At 28.7% G+C, this 24,451-nt stretch overlaps 1 protein-coding gene and 1 long non-coding RNA gene across 2 annotated transcripts; both read left to right on the top strand.

Moving 5' to 3' along the window:
- The first annotated feature begins 204 nt into the window (after positions 1 to 204).
- On the top strand, positions 205 to 822 carry LOC121173769 (uncharacterized). The gene is made up of 3 exons (XR_005889123.1): positions 205 to 326; positions 449 to 538; positions 630 to 822. It is a non-coding gene; the product is annotated as an uncharacterized lncRNA (long non-coding RNA).
- A 1,680-nt stretch (positions 823 to 2,502) lies between these two features.
- Positions 2,503 to 5,494, top strand: LOC100805916 (protein DETOXIFICATION 27). The gene is made up of 8 exons (XM_003519785.4): positions 2,503 to 2,787; positions 2,890 to 3,431; positions 3,886 to 3,972; positions 4,127 to 4,183; positions 4,382 to 4,620; positions 4,887 to 5,005; positions 5,236 to 5,325; positions 5,435 to 5,494. Exons 1-8 carry the CDS (start codon positions 2,503 to 2,505, stop codon positions 5,492 to 5,494), a joined length of 1,479 nt encoding a protein of 492 aa, XP_003519833.2.
- Positions 5,495 to 24,451: the final 18,957 nt, after the last annotated feature.

Genomic DNA, 24,451 nt, shown 5'->3' with positions numbered 1-24,451 from the left:
TAATTAGTTAAACTCAATGAAAATTACAAAATTATGACTGAATTTTATTAAATAATGAATAGGATAAAAAAATTATGTTTTTCAATAATTATTTTCCCTAACAAAAGAAAGTGTGTTATTAATCAAATCTTTAGTTTAATCTGAAATGGCGACATATATACTCAACCATGTGCTGTGTATTTATTTCCTTTTGAATGATTTGAACAGGGGTGGCAGTGGGATCAGGGTGGCAATCATATGTTGCATACATAAATTTGGATTGCTACTATATTATTGGGGTGCCTCTTGGATTTTTGATGGGCTGGTTCTTCAATCAAGGAGTTGTGGTATGTTTTGTTACCCTCTTTGTCTTTGTATCTAAAAAAATGTGCAGTTATTTGTCTAGAATGTTAATTTCAAATGCATTAAGATATGATTCTGACACATTTGCTAATGAAATTGAACAAAGGGAATCTGGGCGGGGATGATTTTTGGTGGCACAGCAACTCAGACATTATTATTGAGCCTTATTACTGTTCGATGCGACTGGGACAAAGAGGTAACTTCCTAGCTATTCATCAAAGTCAGTTTTTTTTCTCTCTCACTTGTGTTAATCCTAATTGATGTATTTTGTTGGTTAACGATTGTAGGCTGAAAGAGCAAAATTGCATTTAACGAAGTGGGCAGATCCAAAACAAGAACTGAACTAATTAAGGGATACTCGCTTTGTAACCTAAATGCCAAAGGAATCCGCATATTTCTTTTAGGCTTCGGTGATATTGACCGAAACTAAAATAAATATGATATATGACATTATTAATACGATGAGATTGTTTCATGACAGTAGTATTAGAAAAAAATAAATCTCTTTACCAATTTTCTCCCGTCAATTCTCTCTCTCTCTTTCGGATAGAATGATGAAACCGATCAAATGAGTTGTTAATTTTAAAGAATCCACCCAGCCAGTCAAATTAATCAGCTCCAATGGAGGGAAAAAAATTAAACAGTTCTTCAGTTTAAGCAATTTATTTAAACAACTTCATTAGAGATGCTATAAAATTGATTATCTTATTAGTGCTCTAAAGCTCTTTCAATCTTTATGGAAATTTTAGTTAATATTTCTTTTAAATAATTTTAAAATAATATTTGATATTTTTGTGTTCAAATACTATTTCAACTGTTTTTTTTTTTGCATGTTATTATAGAGAGCCTTATATTTGTTAATTTTGAAAATTAATTACAAAGCTATATAAGTATTGCTTCCATCTTTATCCTTGACATAAACTAATATAAGTGAAAATTAATTGAGTGATAATAATAGTGTCATCCTCGATACCCATGCTACTAGCATAAGCTTAGTTGACGCTAATCCAATGTAACATTTTGAATCCCATTTTATTAAAAAATTTAAATATTAAAATGCATCGTATCGCCTCTTAGAGCAATGCTAAATTTGAATTTAACATTAACTTTGATTAAGCAAGATATTTAAGGTAGTGTCAATAAGGTCGACGCTAACATAAATGACATAATAAATGCATAATAAATGAAAAATTAAAGTTATCCTTGGCGTCGACTTTAGTGTTGCTCTGATCAATTCTAAGTCTAAATATTAGACCCTGACTAAAAAAATTTCAGAAATTTATTTTCTTATTTTTATAAGATTTTTTTAATTTATAAATACATCAATTTTTTTTTCTATTATCTATTTTCAATTATCATTTCTCTAAATATTAATAAGAAATAATTAAATAGATAAAGAAATAAGAAATAAGTAATTTATGAATAATAATACAAATAATTAATAGATTTAGTGTGATTAATTAAATTAATTATTTTTTTTAAAGAACATGAATTACTTGAAATAGTCTTAATCTTATAATTAGGGACATAGGAAATGTGTACTATTGTCATCCGCTTCTATAAGATCTTTTTTATTTTATTACTAGTCCATTTTTACAAGATCATCTTCTAATTGTTTGATGCATTAAATATTTCTTTCTATAATATCCTTAATTAATTACACTCTCTTAGAAAAAAAAATTGAAGATTAAAATTACATATTTGTGATATATAAGGGACTCAACTTACACAACAGTTGGAGCAACAAAAGTACAATATTAATTAACCTTATTTAATACTATATCAAATTATGTATATGTGATTAATAAATTGATGCAACAAATGATTTTTTAACAAACTAATTAGAAGAAAAATGAATATTTGTCTTATTTGAATGAAAATTGAAATGGTTGTTTTAAGAGGACAATTTTCACTTTTATATATTGTATGACAACTCCACACTAATCAATATTTTCCTAATTAAAAAAGAGATATTAAAAATTTCAAAAGTATTTTTAATATTAATAAATATATTAATTATTTTCTTAATTTGTGATATTACATTAAATATTTTAAAAATTTGAAGAAATATTTATAATGATGTGTTTTAGGTCTTAACTTATGTTAATAACATGTAATTTTATTTTTTAGCCTTAATCTCAAGAAATTGATCACTCAGACATGTCCAAGATGTCAAGCGATGAGGCTTTAGCATTAGAGGAAGTACACCACCCATTGTTGGAAGACTACTGCGCAGATGGAGAAGAAAAAGAATATTTTGTTAGAAGGGTTTGGAATGAATCCAAGAAACTATGGAATATATCTGGCCCTGCAATTTTTAATCGTGTGGCCACTTTTTCCATGTTTGTGATCACTCAGGCTTTTGCTGGTCACCTAGGCGACCTTGAGTTAGCTGCCACTTCCATTGCTATTAATGTTATTTTGGGGCTCGACTTTGGCATATTGGTAAACTTCAAATATTTTCTTTGATTTCAAATTTTGAGAGAAAAAATTTCATTATTATTTTTTATTGATGTGTTATATGTTTTTTCTTTTTATATATATAAGTTGGGGATGTCAAGTGCCTTAGACACACTATGCGGGCAAGCTTTTGGAGCCAAGAAGTACTACATGTTAGGCATTTACATGCAACGTTCATGGGTGGTTCTTTCAATCACTGGGGTTATGTTTTTGGCTTTGTTCCTCTTTGTGACACCTATCTTGAAGTTCTTTGGACAGACTTCAGAAATAGCTGAGCTAGCTGGAGTGATTTCGTTGTGGTTGATACCTACCCACTTGGCTTATATATTTTATTTACCTATGCATTTTTTCTTGCAAAGCCAACTAAAAAATAATGTCACTACTTGGGTGTCTCTATTGGGTTTATTGGTGCATGCATATCTTTGTTGGTTGGTTGTCAACAAGTTTCATCTTGGAGTGATTGCCCTTGTTGCCTTTGGAAACATTGCTTGGTGGCTTTTGGTGCTAGGTTATTTTGGTTATGTTATTTGTGGTGGTTGCACCTTAACATGGACTGGTTTTTCCATCGAAGCATTCTCTGGTGTTTGGGAGTTCTCCAAACTCTCTACTGCTTCCGGGATCATGATTTGGTATATTTTCCTTTCTTGCAATTTAATTGCACTCCCACTAAAGTTAGCATTAACTTTTATTAGAGCTCAAAAAATGGATCTAGCCGAGTTATGGCCTGAGAAAATATTACTTCAAATAGATTTGGATCGACTCAATGGGCCCGGATCAAATTGGACTCAATAAATATGTCTGAATTCAATTAACCTATTTTGGTAGGATAATTTTTAATTTTTTAAAATTATATATATTTAGACAAAAATATAAAATAGATTAATATGGAGCACCAAACCTGATTAAACTTCAAAAAATGAAATCATAATAAATATGGATTGGCCCAAACTAATCCAATTTTCATACTTGACCGCCGTTCTTTTTGCAAGCTTTAAGTTTTATTTGTGCAACTTTAATTATTTCTTTATGGAGTTATTATTCTATTGAAGTATCATCATAGGCTGTTGGATTTTTCTTTTTCAGCTTAGAGGTTTGGTATGATAAAGCACTTATGTTGATGACTGGGAACCTACAAAGCGCAAAGACTACTATCGAGGCTTTAACCATATGGTTAGTGTGAGAGAGTATATATTTTCCTTTTAACTTAGTGCATACTCTCGCTCCAAAAGGATTTCTATTTTTTAAAATAACTAGCACTCAAATATCATTCTTTTTGTTCGATTTGTGGGCTACAATGTTTCTTACTTCTGTCTTTTTATGGCAGTTTGACCATAAATATATGGGAGTTGATGTTTCCTCTATCGTTCTATGCTGCAACTGCGTAAGCATCTTCCATGCTTCTATTTTTGTGCATGTACTTAAAAAGGAAAAAGAAACAGAAGAAATATTTTATAATGGATAATTGTTATAATAAAATAACATATTTATAACCAAGACTCTACTGGAATGATTTTGTAAAAGAGTTAAGATTTTGACATATAATAAAATCATATATTGATCTTGTGTGATGGTTTTGTAGAGTAAGGGTAGCAAACGAACTTGGAGCTGGCAATGGAAAAGGGGCCAAGTTTGCTTCCATGGTGTCAGTGGTGACATCAATTATAATAAGCATTTTCTTTTGGTTGTTGATTATGGTATTTCGGAGAAAGCTTGCGTATTTATTTTCTTCGAGTGAAGTTGTGATTAAAGAGGTAGACAAGCTTTCACCTTTCTTAGGCGTCACAATTCTACTCAACAGTGTTCAGCCAGTTCTATCAGGTGATATTATCTAACTTTTACCATCCATCGTCAATTATTTGATTAGATTTAACAATGAATACTAAACTAGACCATATTACATACTTTTTTTTACTGGCCAATGGTTGCCTTATTATACTTGATCAACTTATCATTTAGTTACTTCACCATTGTAATTTGTTATATTATTTAGCTATTTTTTTAGACTTGAATATATTTTTCATACCTGATAAATTTTTAAAGTATACTAAAAGTACTTCTGTTATCTTGCATTGATATATCAACAGGGGTAGCTGTGGGATCTGGGTGGCAGAAATATGTGGCATTCATAAACTTGGGTTCCTATTATCTTATTGGATTGCCACTTGGGTATTTGTTAGGCTTCGTCTTTCGTTTGGGAGTCCAGGTATGTTGTGTCCATCTCTTTTTCAATAGAAAGATATCTTAAGTTTTTTTTTTAATTAAGGCAAAGATAACTTAAAATTAAACGATAAAAAGTGATTTAAATATAATTTCGGTTGCTCGTACTTATACATCTGTGTAATTTTTGTCCTTTTACTTCTTCTAACTGACATTAAACTTATACTATAAATTAATCTTAACTGACATTAATTACTTACGTGGACAAACCATCAGGGAGTTTGGGCCGGGTTAATTTTTGGTGGACCGGCTATTCAGACTTTGATCCTTGCTTGGGTTACCTCTCGATGTAACTGGGACAAACAGGTAGATAAAGCCACTTCTTCTAAAACAATTTTCACTCTTTTATTAATATCTTTGCAAGTGCATGTGGCCAATTTTTATTCTTATACATTTTTTTGGTTAACAATCACAGGCTGAAAGAGCAAGGTTACATTTGACTAAATGGGACCCAAATCAAGAACTGATCAGGTAGCAGTTTCTTTCACTTGCAATTGAAAGAAGAAGAATGAGTGGGGCTTTGTTGGGGCATGTGGTGTTCTAATTTGATCTTCAAATCGATTGAACTAGAGAGCTTATGATCATTCTCAATTCGCCTTGTTTATCAGTAAACCCCAAATTAAAAATAAAAAAGCCCATATTGGAAGTGCCTATTTCTCAAATAGCTAGTGTTATGGTTTTATAAAATTATTTTTTATGTTTTGTGAACCCCTTTTACACTCTTGATTGATCAATGCGGAAGGAAAAAAAAAAAGCAAAACATTTCGAATGGTCAGAAAGCAATTTTGAAGTGCAAGAAACCTGACTTTAATTGCAATTAGAGTTATATAATTCGTGGGATTTGAACTTTGAGCCCAAAAATTAATTTGATTTAGTGCTTTCCCATTATTGGGCTCTTAGGGGTTTAGAACGATGGGCTCGTAGTCTCTTACAGCTACTTAAATTCCTTGTGTGCGGACTAAAAAAATAATACTTGTGAAATTTCAACTCTTCACTCAATAAAGTAAAAATAGAACTAAATAAATGTTTTAAAAATTAAATTAGACCCATCAGTTAAATTAATTTTATTTATTTGGTACCATGGTAGTTAGGATCTTAAGTTTCCCGTGCTACTTTAAGATATTTTTACAAGTTTCGGTCCTTTGAACCGACTATAAGATTAATCTTTAATAAAGACTTAGATTATATTTGACAAAGTTAACTGAAAAATTAGCTGAATACTGAAAAATTAGTTGGTAGCGAAAATTTAAAAGTTAAAAAATTAACTTATTAAAATATAAGTATTTGATAAAACTAGTTATTGAAATAGTTAAAAAATATAAAATAATAGAAAAATAATAAAATTATGATTTATCTAAATAAGGACAAGAAAAATGAATAGATAATAGATGATAAAAGTGGAAAAAATATAAAAATTTAGAAGTTAAAAACTAATATTTTAAAAAATAATACTTTAAGTAACATTTCAAAAAATATTAAAAACTATTAAGAAATTATTTTTAAAAAATTGTTTATGAAGAAATCAAATGGATTTTTCAACCAGTAAATAAACTAAAAACCAACTCAAATGTTTTATCAAACATAACTTTAATCACACTTAAAGTTTTGTCTCTTCTACTTTTAATGTAAAACTATTTAATTCAATGATAGTTTAATTAGTTCAATTTCGATCAAATTTAATCGGTTGAAGTAACTAAACTATAACTTGATTAATTTCTTTTCTGGTAATAAAGAGATATTGGCTTGACTTTTTAATTTTATATATATATATATATATATATATATATAAAACAATGTACAAATATACACCAAAATTCAAATCAATACACAAAACGTAGTCCAAATCATTTGGAATCCAAAGACTACATAGCATCAAGGCCGTTTGGAGAAAAAGATGCTGTACCAAAGTGGCAAAGTATATATATACAAAGGTTGGTAATAGGATGAAATCAAATTTTCCAAATCAGTTACAAGCGACCATGAAATGTGTATTTGTAGTCCTTTTAAGAATTTCTTCTTTTGCCGTATCTTTTCCAGAAGCATGGGGACAAAACGATAAAATCGAAAACAAGCTACGTTGAATGTGTAACATTTGAAGGTATATCCATATGCATGCCATTTCTTTTCCAGAAACATGGGGGGGGCAGAAAGAAATATCCTTCTCTAAGAAGAAATTGACTTCGAAGAGAATTCAATTCGTCATTCTAAACCATCTATGCCAAATTAATAACACAGGAAATTTATCATCACAAACATCATTCAATTTAAAATGCCATGATCCATTGTTCCCACTATAATTGGTAATCAACTTGTTATGTCATATTAATTAATTGCTTTTTCCCTATGGTTTTGTAGTCTACGTGAAATTGCTTTTAGTGAGTTCACTATAACAGAAAAAAAACTAAGCATTCTTTTGCCATATTAATTAATTAATAAGGGGAAAAAAAGAAGAATTGTTCGTTGTTCAATATACTAACTATACTATATATGAGGGCATCAATTGGTTAAGTGATGAGTGAGTGAAAATTGACAACAGTGCATGCACCTGACAAACCTCACGTGTGCCATGAAAGTTTCTTGGTAGGATGTTTTGTCATTGTTGTGTCACCAACTGGCCCACCTCTGGTTTCTATTGTTGAGTGAAGGTTGGGGTAACTTAATATTGACAACGCTGAGTGACAATCTTCACATGTTGGGGTGGCCTCAATGTTCGGCTTGTAGGTGCTGAATGAACCAGAGACCCACCAATCACATTCTCATATTGTTTGGGTTAGGGGTACACGAAAAAAAAAAATATTGGCTCTCTATGAAACCCTAGATCACTATACTTTCACATGGAGCCAAACACCAAAAGTACGTCTCAAAATACACCCTACCCTTTGCTTCTAAGTACACATTAATATCTTTAAGCTGTTCATGCCGTGTTAGTTCTATAAAAAAATTAATTCATGTGACACTGCAAATTTTGTGCTATATGTGACTTATTTGTACAATTTTTAAAATATTAAGTTTTCTCTAGAATTTGAAGCGACTTAGCAAGAGCGTTCAAAATGTACTTCGTCCCTCTTCTTTGTTCTTTGGGTCTTTTATTTCCTTAGTCGTTTACCTGATATTTGGAGTTGAGTTATCAAAATTGTGTGTGAATCTTCTTCCCAAATATATCGGATTTTACTATGTGGAATAAGGTATTGCCACGACTCTACATAACTTGGGTTATTGTGATCGTATCAAATCTGAATCAGACCCTGTGTTAGATCGGATCGAAAGTAAACCCCAACCCACGAGCACAAACCTCTTATTATTTTTTGAGAATTCAAGTATTAAGAAACTTACATTAAGACAAATGGGATGAGTGTGATGATCATATCGCACAAGCTCATATATATATATATATAACCTGATGGCTGACAGCAGGAAATTTTAACCGTGGCTGATATGGCTTCCTATGAGAGAAAAAATAAAATTGGAGAATGAGATTCTGGACAGAAAAATGAGAAAAGCAATAGTTGCTATATAAATTAGTAGTTGCTTTACATCTATGACCATTAGAAATTTGTCAATAGCACAACAATGTGGTCCACTGGCATCACTCTGAGCTGATCTAGTTACTACTCATTGTGGAATTTCCGCCACAAGTCGATTGTCAATAATGAGATTGAGATAAGATAAGTTGTTCAAAAGCTCACACGGGGAAAAAGAATGGAAGAAAGAGGAGAGTAATTTGGCTAGGGCTTAAGTTGAAAGGTCATGCACACATCAAGAATCCTAAAATATTATTGAAAAATATAAATATTTAAGATCAATTATTTTTATATGTTAATCTTATATCAATTTTATATGGGGATTGATTCATTTTTGATATAAAAATCCATAGTTATGTATAAAACTAATATCGTTACAAAATAATATGCACACATCAAGATATGCGTGTTTGAAATTTTGAATAAATAATTTAATTAAGAAATTCATTTAATAAGAGTAAGATATTGACTGGAAATGTTAAAATGGAGAAAGTTATTAAAATCGTCTAAACATAATTTATTAAAAATATTATAAACTAGTAAGTACTTTTTATAAATTTAATTAAACGTGTACATTTTTAGTTTAAATACTTATAAGATAAGATGAAATAAATGTCTCCTCAATTATGGAACTTTTATCTCAGTGCTTTCTTTCTTTCTTCTTCGTTCTTCCTAAATAATAATTTCATCTATTTTCTTTATTGATTCTTTTGCAATTTAAGCCAGACATCGCACTAGTTTTTTTTTTTTTTTTTTATCAAATTCATGAATTTGATCTATTTTTATTTCACCAATAGCTATATGAGTATATGCGGGTGTGTATCCTATATCGCAATTAAAATGGTTTACACTAGATTATTATTAAGATAATAATGCGCAAGTGACCATTAATTAATATATTTGTCCTTCAAAAAAAAATATTTGTCTGAAATGCTACAGCCTTTAATTAATTAGAATGAAAAATCCTCCTCAAACTTCGATCACTCCCTTTTGAGATTATGTGTAGGGACATTTTGCCGATGAGATCTGCTTAGAACAGAATGATTAAAAAAATTGAAATCAAAGGCAAAGGCAGAGATAGATAACAACGCATATGCTTTTTGTTCAGATTATACTTATCTCTAGCCTCTTGTTCTTCCTTCCCATCTTCTTCATTTTTTTCCTTTTTCTTTTACCACCCTTTTCTTTTGAAAAGTTGATGTCAACAGATAGATTCCAGTGAATTAAAAGCAAGATCATGACAAATGCCATATGTCACATTACAGTAAACACTGGGCAGTTGATACTCTGTCTTTTTAACTTCAACAGAATTTTATTGTGCATTTAATTTTGATTTTGATAGAATCGACTTCAATTATTAAATATTATTAGAAATTATTTTAAATTAATTTCAATAAAAAATTAATTTTTTAAACTGCACAAAAAATTATGTTGAGATGTATTAATTTAGTATCTTTAAACGTTTTTAATTTTATAATTAATATAATCATTATTTTATTTAGTCTCTTTAAAATTATTTTAAAATAGTTTTTGTATTATATATATAGTAGATAACTGCTGAATGGGGTCAACAACATTATGCAGTTATCTACTAATGGAATAACGGGTGTCTCCATTTTGGACAAATGCAGACTCACCGTGAGAGCTTCAAAAGTTGATCATTCCTAATCAATCAATGGTGTTATCATTTCAATGGTTGTTGTATCCGTGAGTCACGGGGAATATCAAATCCACCTGTTAAACTCATCAATTATGAGATCAATAAGGATAATTTATGGACACGTTAAGCCCATAGCAATTCCCCAAGTACCTTATATGCCTAATTTATTTCATTAAATCTATGTTTGGTTTTAAAAATGTTATAAGACGTGTTATAATACAAATTTAACGAATAAAAATAAAAATAATTTTTTTATTTGTTGAAAAAATTATTTTTATTTCAAAAGTATTTTTATAATGTAAATCAAAACATGCTCTTGATAATCTACGGCAGTGCTAGTAAATTTTTCATTTACGGATGTAGGATTTATGAATAGTTAATAGAAAAATATTTAACTAGTTTAATATGTAGCGATAAAGATAAAAGAAGAGTAGTATGTGAGATTATTGAAACAGTAAATTTGTGGTTAGTTATAGAGTGTGAAATGCAAGTCCAAAAAAAAAAAAAAAATTAAGAACGCCTGATTGAGATATTAAAAAAAAAGTGAGAGTTTCATTCGGTCTGCCATGTATTCTAATTCATAATATAGGAGTACATTTATACAAAAACTTTAGTATATTCTACATTTTTAATTTGCTTTATTATAATTATATAGTGATTAATTTATCTAAATTGGCTCGTTATACAATCAAAGTTGTATTACTTGTTTGACGCTTATCATAATATTATCCTTCCATTGTGGTAGGGGAAATTAGAAATTAAATGGAAAAATAATATTTTTTTTATTAGTGCCATCCCTAATATTTTTGCTTAAAAAAAGTAAAAGGGCCTCTCGCTTTACAGAAAGAAATAGTATTGATTTATAATTAATCACAAAAGTAGACTTTCGGTCCTAATTAACAATAAATTATCATTACTTAAGTATGCTTTTCGTTTTAAAGAAAAAGAAATATTTTAAATATAAAATACTCGCAATATTTCTGTCTTTTTAAACAAAAAAACTTACTAAAAAATATGCATGGGTATCAATCATTGATATACTTATCATAACAAAACACGTTATACAGAGATTTATTCGTATGTATATAAACAAGCTCCTTTAATTTCTAGCATACAGATATAATTGACTGGTAGGAAAACACATACTTCAAATCATTTCCTTCTATGCTGCTCCAATGAACTTTCTGCCAATCGAATCAGATGGTAGGTTTAGGCTATATGATGACCACTGAGGTATACATAAATTTTCATGTCAAACAACAGTTTTACTATTTATTTCAAAAAAGGGGAGCATGATAATCAACAGGATTAGTGAATTAATCATATAATCAAAGACATAAAAAATCCTCATATCACCTTTTGTTTTTGTGAGTCAATTATGAGCTAAAGTTGAGACATATTTTGTCGTGTCACATTCATGGTGCCTAATCCATGCGTCGCACGCGAATCTTTGACAAACGGGGACGCCAAAGGTGGGTAACTACGCTTGGGAACCGAGTTTAACATATTACTCCACTCATCATTTTACCGAACGATTAATTGTGACTTCTTAAGCTTCCTGAATTTGGACTAATTGTAGTACTACTGTATGAGCCAGCTATTACTTTGCCATCGATGCATCTCTTCTCACTTAGTTACATTAATTAATTAATTAATTAATTAAAGTTTATAATAATAATCTAAAGGAGTATTATATGTTTTTAATCCTATAAAATTAGTGAATTAATTTTATAAGGATTAGTGAAAACATAAAAGGTGTGAAACTCAGTATGCATTATGCATTATACAGTACTCCGTATATATTATGCAATCAGTAGATAAAAAACTTTATGCAGTTCATAGTATACGTTATGCAGCCGATAACATATAAATGCATCATTTAGTACACACATTATGCAGATAAATACCAAGATGTACAATACTTCAAACGCGCAATGTTTTATTGAAAACTAGGATCATCAAGAAGGTTTTCCAATGCTTCTTTTTCTGCGAATGAAGTTGACCAATTTTAAGAGTCTAGGATGAAGAAGAATTTCAAGAACTTCTAACTCACCAAATATATATGCACCACAAGTGTAAAAAGAGACGCCTCATTCATCACACAAACGACATTAGCGGGATTTCATAACAAACCAAATTGAACAAAAAAAAAACAACTATAGGAATAAGATTAGTATATTTTAAACTATAGTGACCAAAATAAAAAGTAGTTGCAACCATAGGAACTAAAAGAATATTTAAATCTAAAAAACTAATTTATGTACCTGTTTAAAAATTCAGAAATAATATATGTATCTAATCAGTAATTTAACTATGCTTTTATATATGATACCCTTTTAATTAAGGATAAGGTTTACATTATGAATTCTCCATTTTTTACTCTTACTCCTTTGAAATGTGTCACCTTTATATCAAACTCTTCTGGTTCTAAAATTGAACACAACATTAACTCTGTAATTGTACAGGGAATCGGTATTGAAATTATGATTGGCATCATGTATTTTTTATTCAATTATCTAGCTAGAAAAGAAAGTTTCCAAAGTGAGAGCACTTCAATAATCAATTCTCCCCGGCTCCCTCCATCCCTTTACATAGTAAATTGACCCTGTCTCCCCAACTAGCTTTAAATAACTTATTATCTAAACATATATCTCATGGGATTAGGTACCTAACGAAGAGGACAAATAAATAAAGAAACTTCCATTGAGGTGAGACTGATCATTTAGCCGCGGGGGGCCTGTGTACGTTCGTACTGATCCCATGATCAACTACATAGTTAAGTGGAATTATATATGTTTTAGTTTTTGCATCGTAGGACCCATTTGCCTTTTGTCTTATAAAACCTAACCATCATGCGATTAAAATATTGCAATAGGCTTTTAGCTTTCCCTAACTACAAAATATAGAGTGGTTATTCTTATTTATGGTGCAAATTAACTAGATTATTCACAATGCATTACAGCATATATAAAGTGGCGAGCAGAAACTTTTTCTTTTTCTTAAATTTTTTTTGGTGGACAAAGTCCAGATCAATGCTGTTGCAAAGATAAAACACAAAACTATCTATTACTACCATTTAAAAATTTCTTACTTTATGCCAAAACATGTCATGGTAGGGTAGGAATTATTAACACTACACTCTCGTATTAACTACTTACATAATGGTAAATGATTATATATGCACATAGATTATTAAACGTAATATAATACTCAATGAGGACTAATTATTAGTATTATTAGTTTAGCACTACAGCTATTTTAGTTTGTAACGATGCATTGCATGCAGTTATTTATATCACTATGTTCTGACAGCCGAATTAAAAAAATGGAAAATTAGTTTCCTAAAAAGTGCCAGATAAATATCGTATATTTTTTGGTAATGTCTTCATACAGAATAGCCCAGTGTCAGTGTGTGAAATTGTCAATATTGTAGACAAACACATAGGAAACCCGATTCTCTTAAAAGAAAAAGTGTTGTTTCTGATCGATGTCCATAGAAAGAAGCAAAAAGAATAGTATATATCCATAGCACAAACAAACAAGAGAGAAAAGAAAGAAGAAAACAAATATTAAGGGTACGTAGTCTAACCAGAGACAGCGGTTAATTGCCAGGATCGAAAGTTAAGGTGGATGGAATGGAACACTTGGGCTTTTGCACTTGGTGCGGTTGATGTGTTTTCCTTTTCCAACTTCTTGTAAGTACATGTCTATAGCAGTGAGAGACAGGGAGACCCCACAAGATGAAAGATGGTAGAGAGAGTAGAGGGAAAGATACGTTGGCACACCTCAGCCAAATGAGAAAGCAATAAAGGGCAGCCACATTGGACAAAAAGCTGAATGTGACCTGTTTTGGTGGCTTCTAGGGTATCCTAATTAAGCAGCAAATTGGAGATTAATTTTTTTAGATACCAACATTTATTTAAAGGGTTAATTTATTTCATTAGATGATGTTCTTTTAGACATATAGATTCAGGATCAAACTTTTGAGAATATAAATTTAAGAATCATACTATATCATCTAAAAACAAAAAGTTGAATGAGACTTTTTTTTATTAGGATATCTTTCGCTTTTAAAGATTAATTTATTAACATATATATATTTATTTGAGGAATTGATTTTTTCTATCAGATGATAATTCTTTCATACATATAAATTTAAGGATCAAATTTTTTAGAACACATTTAAGAGATATAGTTATCTCTCAAATATAACACATACATAATATCTAGACAAAAAAGCTGAACGAGACTCTTAATCAATGGCCAAATCGATCATTTGACCAGCGCCGGTCCTTATGCATGTGATTCTGGAATGATTCACATCACATAATAAAGTTGTTGCCCTTTGATTGATTAGCCCAACTAGATATATACCACCATATATATGCACCATCTAGCCAGCCATACCATGCACTTATTGATGGACTCTTTTCTTTAGCCTCGAGAGATTTCTATTCTATGCATATATGGTCTAATGCGTACAAAAATGTAAGTCAGGCAAAGGGGTTCTCTAGGCAACAAAGGTAGATGTTTGAGGGTACCTTGTGTCCTACAAGAAAGGGATTCTTAATTTCCTTTTGGCTTGCATTTTTAACATCGATTTATATTAAAGCCTTCAAGTGATGTGGCCAATTATCTAGATGCATGGTGTTATGTCGGGTGTAACCTTTGTTCGTGGACCGACCGGCCGGTAATTAACACCCCAAGTCATTTCAGTTTTCGGTGTCTAACAAATTATTCAACCACTGAGAGGGAATTAATCTAAGGTGCTCCATTTTTCAACACCTAAAAAAGTTGTGAAATTAAGTTTTCAAGCATGGCCACTGGATCCATGACCTTTCAATCTGACTTGTCCCACACCCACAATGTTGTTTGGGATACAATATTGCAAATTTTTAATTGTTTCATAATGCATTTTTGCACGATCGATCTGTCTTTTTCATCCCTAACCCCCCTTCTCCCCAGGGCTATACTCCCCTCCCCCCAAAGTACTACTGATTGAACTTTATCGTGCTACGTTACTTTTCTAGTTTCTTTGTTCTATATGATTAGCATACTATCAAAGAAATTGTCTTTTAATTTTTGGTCTACAACAATTCAGGAATTATTTCACCACTCCTTTATTTTTTTTTTATATTATCCTCACACCTTCTTTTATGATAAATTTAAAAAAAATCTCGAACTTTTTTACCATAAAAGAAGAGATGTAAATATTATATTTTTAGATAATACTACGTATACGTACTATATATGTTTTATTTTTTTCTTCATAAATTTATTTTTTTATTGTCATAAATTTCATTATTTACTCTTTTAAGGTAGTTTATATATATGTGTGGGGAGAGTCAAAGCAATATCAAAGTTCGATCAAGGTCAACGATCGATCTTACCGAAAAAAATAGACAGTACTACTAATATTAATATTTTTTATTACCTCCTTTATGTTTCCTCTTACTATTTTGAGTTTTGATTTGGTTCCTCATTTTTAGAATCATTTAGGCATTTAATGAACAAAATAAATGAGAGCTAGCTTAAAATAAAATTTACTACATGAAAACGAATTTTTTTTTTAAAACTAAATTTATTTTTAAAATAGTAGACTAAATAAAAAATTGTAATATTTCGAGAAATTAAAAAAACATGATTTAATATTTTGTTTTGGACAACTAGGAAAATGATTATGTTTTGTGGGACATAAAATGATAGATAGACTTTCCCAGCTTCTTCCCCCTTACCTTTCTCATGGAGTACTTTCTCAAGACCTTCATTAATAACAAACTCTCCTCTCTCCCGAAAAATGTCAAATTGAATTAACTATATCATGTACATATAACTAATTACAACCACTCATCCATTAGTAACCCCATAATAGAATCAATGACTTTGAAAACCAATCTATGATATTTTATGTCAGATTATTATTTCACGGTATCGATACTTTTAAAGGCTACCTTAAAATCTCCGCCTTTTACACTTAAAGCTAATTGCTCTCTAATGATAAAGTTGGATTGGTAGAAACTTGAGGGTCCCAAAGCTATGAAGAAAGGAAAGAATAGGGGTCCCGTGCTGTCGGGTGGCTACCCCGTTGGGTGGCATTGAGAAAGACCCGTTAACAACACCGTTTGTGGTTACGCGCGCTCTTCCTACACTACCAACACATCAAAAAATACCTCCATTATAATCATTTTTGTGTCTATTTTTATACAGATTATTTTACCCTTCAAAACATATATTTTACTTTATGTTCATGTAACCATTCATATTATATAAATAATTCATGGAAACACTCATATCTAAATTGTTCACTTTCTTCAAAACACAATAACTACTTATATTTTTATTTTTTTTATGAGTGAAAACATAATAAATGCTTTACACTGTAATTTGGAACAAATTTTGGCGTAACATGACGGAATGACGGCGTCAGAGGAAGACTATGGCGACTTGGAGATGAATGATGCGGACTCCTATTGCAGGAGCACAAAGGATAACTGTGAAGAAATATGTATAAATATTTTTTTTTAATTTTTACAATTTTTTGGTGGTTTTAAGGCAAAAATATCTCGTGCTAATGCTATTAGACAAAAGTAATTAGCAGAATAAAGGGAAAATGATTGGATATTGGTAGTTCAATGGTTTCTCACTTCTTTCTCATTCTTTACTTGGATGGTAAGACAAGTAATTTCTGATTTGTGTTAATATTCTTTTTATATAATTATTTTTTATCTCTTTTCTTATTGTCTTTATATTTTTCTTTTGATAATGTATAATCATCTTTTTATAGTGTCAATGTACAAAATCATCTCTATTAAACCAAATTTAAAACTGTCTATTTTTTATTTTAAAATTCATTTTCATTTTGTTATTTCTTGATTTTAAAACTCATTTTAATTTTAAAATTGGTCATTTTTTAATATGTTAATGTACCATCATGGTAATATAATTGTCAATTTTAAAACTTCTCCTAAATCAAATTTGCAAATAACTAATTCTTTTTTATCTCTAACTACATTTTAATTTTTTAAATCTACCAAGTAATAATAAAACGGATTTTTAAAACTTGTCATTTTTTAATTTAAAACTCATTTTATAGATATATTTGTAAATTTTAAAACTACCCATTTTTTTGTTTTTTTTTGCATTTTTTATAGAACTCTTTTTTTGTTAAACTGCTCATTTAACACAAATTAAGAATTAATTTAATTTTAGATATTTGTTAGTTTTAAAATTGGTTTTGATTTTATATCTATCTACCTAAAAATTTCTCATATTTGTGTTTGATTACTGACATTTATTACGGATTATTTTAATTTTTTTTTGTTCATTTACATAGTTTGCAGTTTTTTTAAAGGTAGTTTGTAGTTTTTTTTAATACTTTTGATTTTCTTTTGTAGATCAAAGAAAAAGAAAACGAAGATGATGCATGTGTCATATGTCATGTCATATAGGTTTTGATAAGGCTATAATAAAGATCCATTGTATGAAAACAATTGATACAAAAGTTTAATTAGGAAAAGAAAAAAAAAGATAAAGAATAAATGGGATAAAAGGATTGGTTGTTGATTTGAATTACTTATCTTATTTAAATTGCTACATTGATACATGTTATTTTATTGTATTTAAATTTGAATTGCTATGTTATCTTACTAGTTTGGGGTAATACATCTAAACATATAAGAAGAATCTTGTTTCTAAATTAGAAACAAACATAATATCAATCAATAATCAATAAATATTTTACAAAATATTTAACAAAGTTATAAAAAATGATAGTTAAAATGTGAAATGAACAAGGAGAATTATAAAGCACCTCAGGATCTAATATTCTTCTTTAAAACATTAATCATGTTTAAATTCATCCAAGGGTTTCATGTGTCCTAAATTAATTTAGTAATTTATGCCATTTTGATAAAATTGTGTAAAAAATGAGGTTTTTAAATATATATATAAAAATAAGTATACAAAATTAAATAATAAAATAAGTAAAAGAGTTAACAATAGAGACAATTTTTTAAAAGTGATATGGAATATTTGTGATAATTTATTGAGTTAGAAAAAATATATACATACAATTATATTATTTATTTATAATTTTTATTATAAATGATGATAAATAGTAGAATCATAAAAATATATTTCTTTCATTCCTATTTATAACATTCATGTTCACATTCCAATTTAGTAATTAATTTTTAATAATTTATTTTATTAAGTAGTTCTAGTATTACGTAGTTACAATATATAATAACAAAAATCATTATAATATATTAAATTTAACACAACAAAAATGCAATAGCATAATAAAATATATTAAATTAGAATTTTTTTTTTACCTCAAACCAATATTCATATGCATTAGAATATGAGATATTAATTTTAGCATAGTAAAAATTATACTTGGTATAATAGAAATGCAGACACATGTGCGATAGTGCATGCATATGTTTCCACTAATCATATTTAAACTTCATTTTTTTTCCTTTCTTTTTCTTAATTGTGTGGTTACTTGCATCACCATTATCCCACTCATTATCATTTCCATTCTTGTACCTTTTCCTTTCCCTATTTACTTCGATTGCAACCATTTATTTTCACATAACCATTTTTTCATTAAAATTATTTTTCCATTGAAAGTTAGAAACTAATTTTATCACTAAAAACGTGAATCAACTGGTGTAAAATTATTTTAATTTAAATAGGTGTTTCGAGTTAGAGTATTTGACATACAACTGACAGTTGTATTAAATACTCATATGAGAAAGTTTTATTGCCTATAATAATTATGTTTAATAAACAAAATAATCTTTTTAAGTGAAAAATACATATGGTTGAGATAAAAAATAAGTTTAAAACCATTTTTTAAGTGAAATTTGTCTCTTTGAACAAAATACTAGTATTTTCATGCTCGAATGAAACCCTGATAATACACTTAAAATACTTAATTATTTATTAACTGTGATGAATTGTGTTGGTTTGGAAACTAAGGAAGCATTGAAGGAGCTAACGCGGACTCTGGTCCGGGTATCTAGCAGACATTGATGGAGCCAAGACCTTCGGAACGTGTCGTTTTGCAGTACTTAGGCACACTTTTGGTTTTGGCTAAACGAAGAAACTCTTTCCCCATAAGTGCCCAGTGCCCAGTGCCCACTATTATCAACAACGAATCAACGATGCCTTCTTCCTCTACCTGTTGCTCCTGCCATCGCTAACGCAGAGATCATAGTTGCTGTCCTTACTATTGCCTACACTTGACATAGGCACGCCATGACTAGGCTGCGTCAAAAGACCACATTGCCAATATATATAAATCATGTGAAACATATTATGATCGAGAATGGGACTCATGGGAGAGAAATAATAATTTTGAATCTTCCGTTAATAAATTAATCATTAATATTTATTGATAATAAATAAATAAATTATGTAAAATAATAATCTAAGGTCTTCAAACATTCAAAGAAAAAATATTATTTATTATTAATTAAAGTTTTAGGTATTAATTTTAATTATTGTGTGTGCGAACGTAAGTCTTGTGTAAAACTCTAAAACTTCTAAATACAATCTTTTTATAAATGATGTTTAATCTGATACCTAAATCACATGATATTATAATAATGACTATGTTTACTAAATTTTAAATATTTTTAACATTTGTAAATACATAAACTAATAATAAATATTTACTTATGTTTTAAATAACATTATATATTAAAATAAAATAAAATAATAAAATATTAATTAATTTTTTAAGCACACTTTTAGGTAGAAAGCAGAAGAAATAATCTTAATTATATAATTAAAGAGATATTAAAAAATTTAATAAACAATATTGTTAATTATTCATATATATGGTCATATAATTAAAATTGATTTTCTCACTTTTACATTCTTACTATATATATATATGCGTGCATGTGTGTATATTTCTAGCTATAAGGTCGCATTAAATAATTTAGAGAGTATTTCAGTAAAATTTATATATTGAGGAAAGACTGGATGGTGTTAGATTGCTTGTAATCAGTGTGTCCTACCTGTGATCCTATATAATTATAGTGAACCATATTCATTTAGATGACTAACCTCCTTCCTTTTTTGAAAACGTTATTTTCATTTAAAAAAAATATATTATATTTTAGAAGAAAAAAAACAACAAAATTTTCAGCAATTCTTGTAAACTCAACAAACATACATCATTTTCAAACAATCTCTATTTAATTATAATCTTTTCCAAGTTATTATTATTATTTTGTATTGAACTAACTTTATCTTTAAAAATGTCCTACACCTTTGCGCATTTATGTTTGAGCATGCATATACATATGTTCCGGGCAAACTATCAATCCGGATTTCAAAATAATTATTTTTTAACTTTCTTTTTAAAATCATGTATTCACATAAACGTTTTGTGCAAGAATCTTACACATCTCACCAGCATGTTAATCCGATTGAAAATAAATTTGAATCTCTCAAGTCAAGTGTTGAGTTCATTTGAACTTTATAGATAAAAAAATAATATAGTTAAGAGAAGACTTTATTAAAAAGGATTAATCAAAAAAAAAAATTTCATTGAGATTAATTATCTCAAAAGTGAGTAGATAATTTACATCAATGATACAATGTACATTGAAAAAAAATATGTGTTCACAGTGGGTTTACTCAGTTTCCAATACCTACTTAACCGAGAAACCGATATTGAAAAGGACTACAAATTTTGTTACGCATGTTAAAGCATTGGTTGAATAATGATAATGCTTATCTAGATAGTATCTTGGAGTAATTTACAAGACTACCGTTTTTTTTTATGGTATTAAATTAACTTTGTGCGTGTTTGTTTGGTTTCATATTAGATTTGTCACAATTATGTTGAAACAACAGGTAATATGATTTGAAGTAAAATATGTGTTTGATTCCATATTAAAAAATTGTTATGGGTTAATAATTAATTTGAGTTAAAATAATTTTAAATAACTTTTAAGTTATTTAAATAAATTATACTAAATTTTATTTATAATAAAAATATTTAATCATAAATCATATTAAAATTAATTTTATTAGAAATCGATTTTATCAATGATGATTCAAAACATACAATCTATTATTTCTTTTGATTAGAGGGTAGTGAATTCAACCAGTTCTTGTATAAGTTCAAATTTTTCTTCTTTAAATTTAAGTATAGGAACGTGCATGTACTATAGTATTTATCTATACTATATACATTGACGTCTTTAGGTATGAATTGGGGTATATGTATTTTTTATAATATTGGTATGAGGATTGTTATTCTTACTTTTTATATATCTTTATTAATGGCTTCAAAAAGATTCTCCTAATTACTAGCGAATCCACTTTGAGAAATCATGTTAATTTGTATGGTAAGGTTACATTTTTTTTTATAACCATGAAAAAGATTGAAAGAAATTAAAGAGAAAAATGTTGAATAAAATAGGTGATCTGATATAGAGATCGAGAAAAACAAAATGTTATAGAAATTTCTGTAAAAGAATATTACATAAATGCTATAACTCATTAAGTTGTGTTTGTTTGTGTGATAAGAGAATAGAAATAAAAAAAAAACAATGTGGAACTCACATTTTTATTCTTTATTTTAATTCAAAATTTTATTTTAATTCACTTTTGTTTTTTTTTTTTCTTTTCTACCGAATGAACCCTTACTATCATCCAAAGTTCTATTAAATAACATTCAACTGTCCATCAATTTTACTGGTAAAATTAATGGCTTGTTTGGTGCAAGCAAATCAACTCCTTCATGCATGGTACGAAATTAACTCCTTGCCCTCCTTTTATCATTACTATTAATTTGGTGACAAGATTATGCTCAACCCATCACACTCTTAATAGGGTGTGTTGTGACTAACGCTTGTTTTGTTTCTTCTAATTAAGTTCTTGTGAAACTATAATATATATCATTATATTTTCTACTAAACATATTGTCACTAAAATATGGCTAAAGTTTTGGCATGTTTTTGCCGGGCAGTCTATCCTTAACTCTACCGAAACGTCCCAATCAGTCTTAGATCATTATTTTGATATTATTATGTGACACTTGGAAAAGGTTTTTTATTTCTTCCGTTGTAAAATGACTATAGTTTTAATCTTTCAAATAATTTTTAAATTGATTGATATTTTTAATTTTTTATGAGATATTAAAATATTTATTTCAATTTTGCTCTCTAATAAATAATATTGTCTTACAAGACTTAACTATACATTTATTGAAATTAAGAGAAAAAAATAAAAGTATTCCCTAATAAATATGAATTATCTTAAAATACTTGTTCTCTTGTTTTATGTAAAAAAATCTTAAACATAAATCATTATGGGATACAAAGAAGTATTAGGCGTGCAGCAGGTTAACAACTTTTTACTATTTATTTTTCCCCTTCATTTAATTTTTATCTATTACATTAGCTTCTTACCTCACATATTTTAAATGTTCTTTATCTCTCTTTCCATGCTATAAAATGTGTGGTGAAAAAAAAATGAATGAGAACATGAATATTCTTTTTTTATTTTTTAAGAATTAGCTAGTCCTCGTTGTTCATGATAATATTTCCAATCATGAATATCATATGGTCGTAACTCATTGCTTTTTTTTTTTTTTCTATTCTATAAAAAATCGGACCCACAAGGATCGGTCTCATTGTTGATATGATCATCAAAATTGGAGAAAGAAATTCCATAAATATCACAAACTCTCAAGTCATTGCGTCGTAAGAATCCAAAGCCAAACAAGAAAACCTCAACTGAAGAAGACCCTCAACTGCCAAATTAACCCATCTAAACCATTTCCATTAGAGTACCAAAAATTTTAATGTCCACCAGAAAGCTTGACTTTACCTAATCAAACATGAACATATCAGAAGCAAACAACCTCGGGTTTCTTGATTTCACTCCGATAATGGGGCAAGTTTCAATATTCTGGACCACTTGCAATAAATGAGAATTAATGTCCTTCCCAAAAGCATAGAAAAAACTTACTACTCTGTAAGGGATAAACAATGGCAGTTGGGTTATTTATGGAAAAGCGTAAGGGCAATGTTCATCCATGACTATGAGTATAGTATAAAATAAACAGAAATTATGTTTATACACGGACTCTATCCGCTAATCATGTGTGATACTGATAATACACATGCCAACTTTTTTCAACATTTCCTGTGACTTTCATGTCATTCTTTTTTCCATTTTTTCATTCTTTAAAATATTTTAAGCACTTTTTAATCTGTTATTATTGTGCGTAAAACATCCCTTAAATATTCTCCTTTTGAGAAGGATAGAGATATCAAAGAGATGCGTACGATGTTGCGTATAAAATAAAATAGTGTTTGACTAAAATAATCTGGGAGGGTACTTGCATTTATAAACACAAGAAACTAAAGATAATTAGAAAATACTACTATGCATTTTGCAATGGTAATTATGAGAATACGGAACACAAGTGGGCGCAGGATAAGCACGTTGGAGTTGCCTTTAGAATTGCACGCTGCCAATGGTATGTCTCCATAGTTGCAAAATAAATAAATAAATAAATAAATAAAGCCTCTAACATCATATTCTTCTTAGAAATAAGAAAGCAAGATTTGCTGGAAATAAAAAATTTCCTAGTTTTCCTTATACGGTTCGAATTTTTCGATGAATGATTGGCAGTTTCTGTATTGGGAGGGTATCCAGATGCCCTTATCTTAGGTTGTAACTAGGTCTCTTTATCTGAACTCTGAACCCATTCCTTATTTTATTTGAGCATTTCTAATAGTAATATAATTTATTTATTTTTATTATTATTAGAGAAAATAGTACCAATACCAACCATATAAATGTTCACATTGTTAATCGTTTAAAAATCATGAATGATAATTTTATTAACTATTACAATAATTATATTAAAAATCACTTTAAACTTAATTTCTGAATGATTAATATATTTTACACTAGTATTTAAACTTTATTATTAGAATAAAGGATCTTTTTTATTCCTAAAAATATAAGACAATGTCAATTTAATATGAGAAAACGAAAATTTTTATTTAATTTATGAATGTGTAAAAGATGTATTAATTATGTCATGTTGTAAAACTTAATATTAAATTAATTTTTAAATTTTACAACTTAATGATAAAATTGATTTAGAAAAATTTAACAATAAAACATAATATTTATCATATTTTTTACACTTTCATATACCAATCTCAACGTGACCACTTACTCTTACTATTACTCAATATACTAATTT

This window comes from Glycine max, chromosome 2, assembly GCF_000004515.6.
Source record: "Glycine max cultivar Williams 82 chromosome 2, Glycine_max_v4.0, whole genome shotgun sequence".
Lineage (NCBI taxonomy): Eukaryota > Viridiplantae > Streptophyta > Magnoliopsida > Fabales > Fabaceae > Glycine > Glycine max.
The sequence above is the reverse complement of the archived record's forward strand: the minus strand, read 5'-3'. Positions and strand labels throughout refer to the sequence as shown.

Coding starts and splice junctions, on each gene's coding strand:
- LOC100805916 (XM_003519785.4), top strand. CDS start 2,503: ATGTCCAAGATGTCAAGCGATGAGGCTTTAGCATTAGAGGAAGTACAC. Junction 2,788..2,889: donor GGCTCGACTTTGGCATATTG/GTAAACTTCAAA, acceptor TATATATATAAG/TTGGGGATGTCAAGTGCCTT. Junction 3,432..3,885: donor GCTTCCGGGATCATGATTTG/GTATATTTTCCT, acceptor TTTCTTTTTCAG/CTTAGAGGTTTGGTATGATA.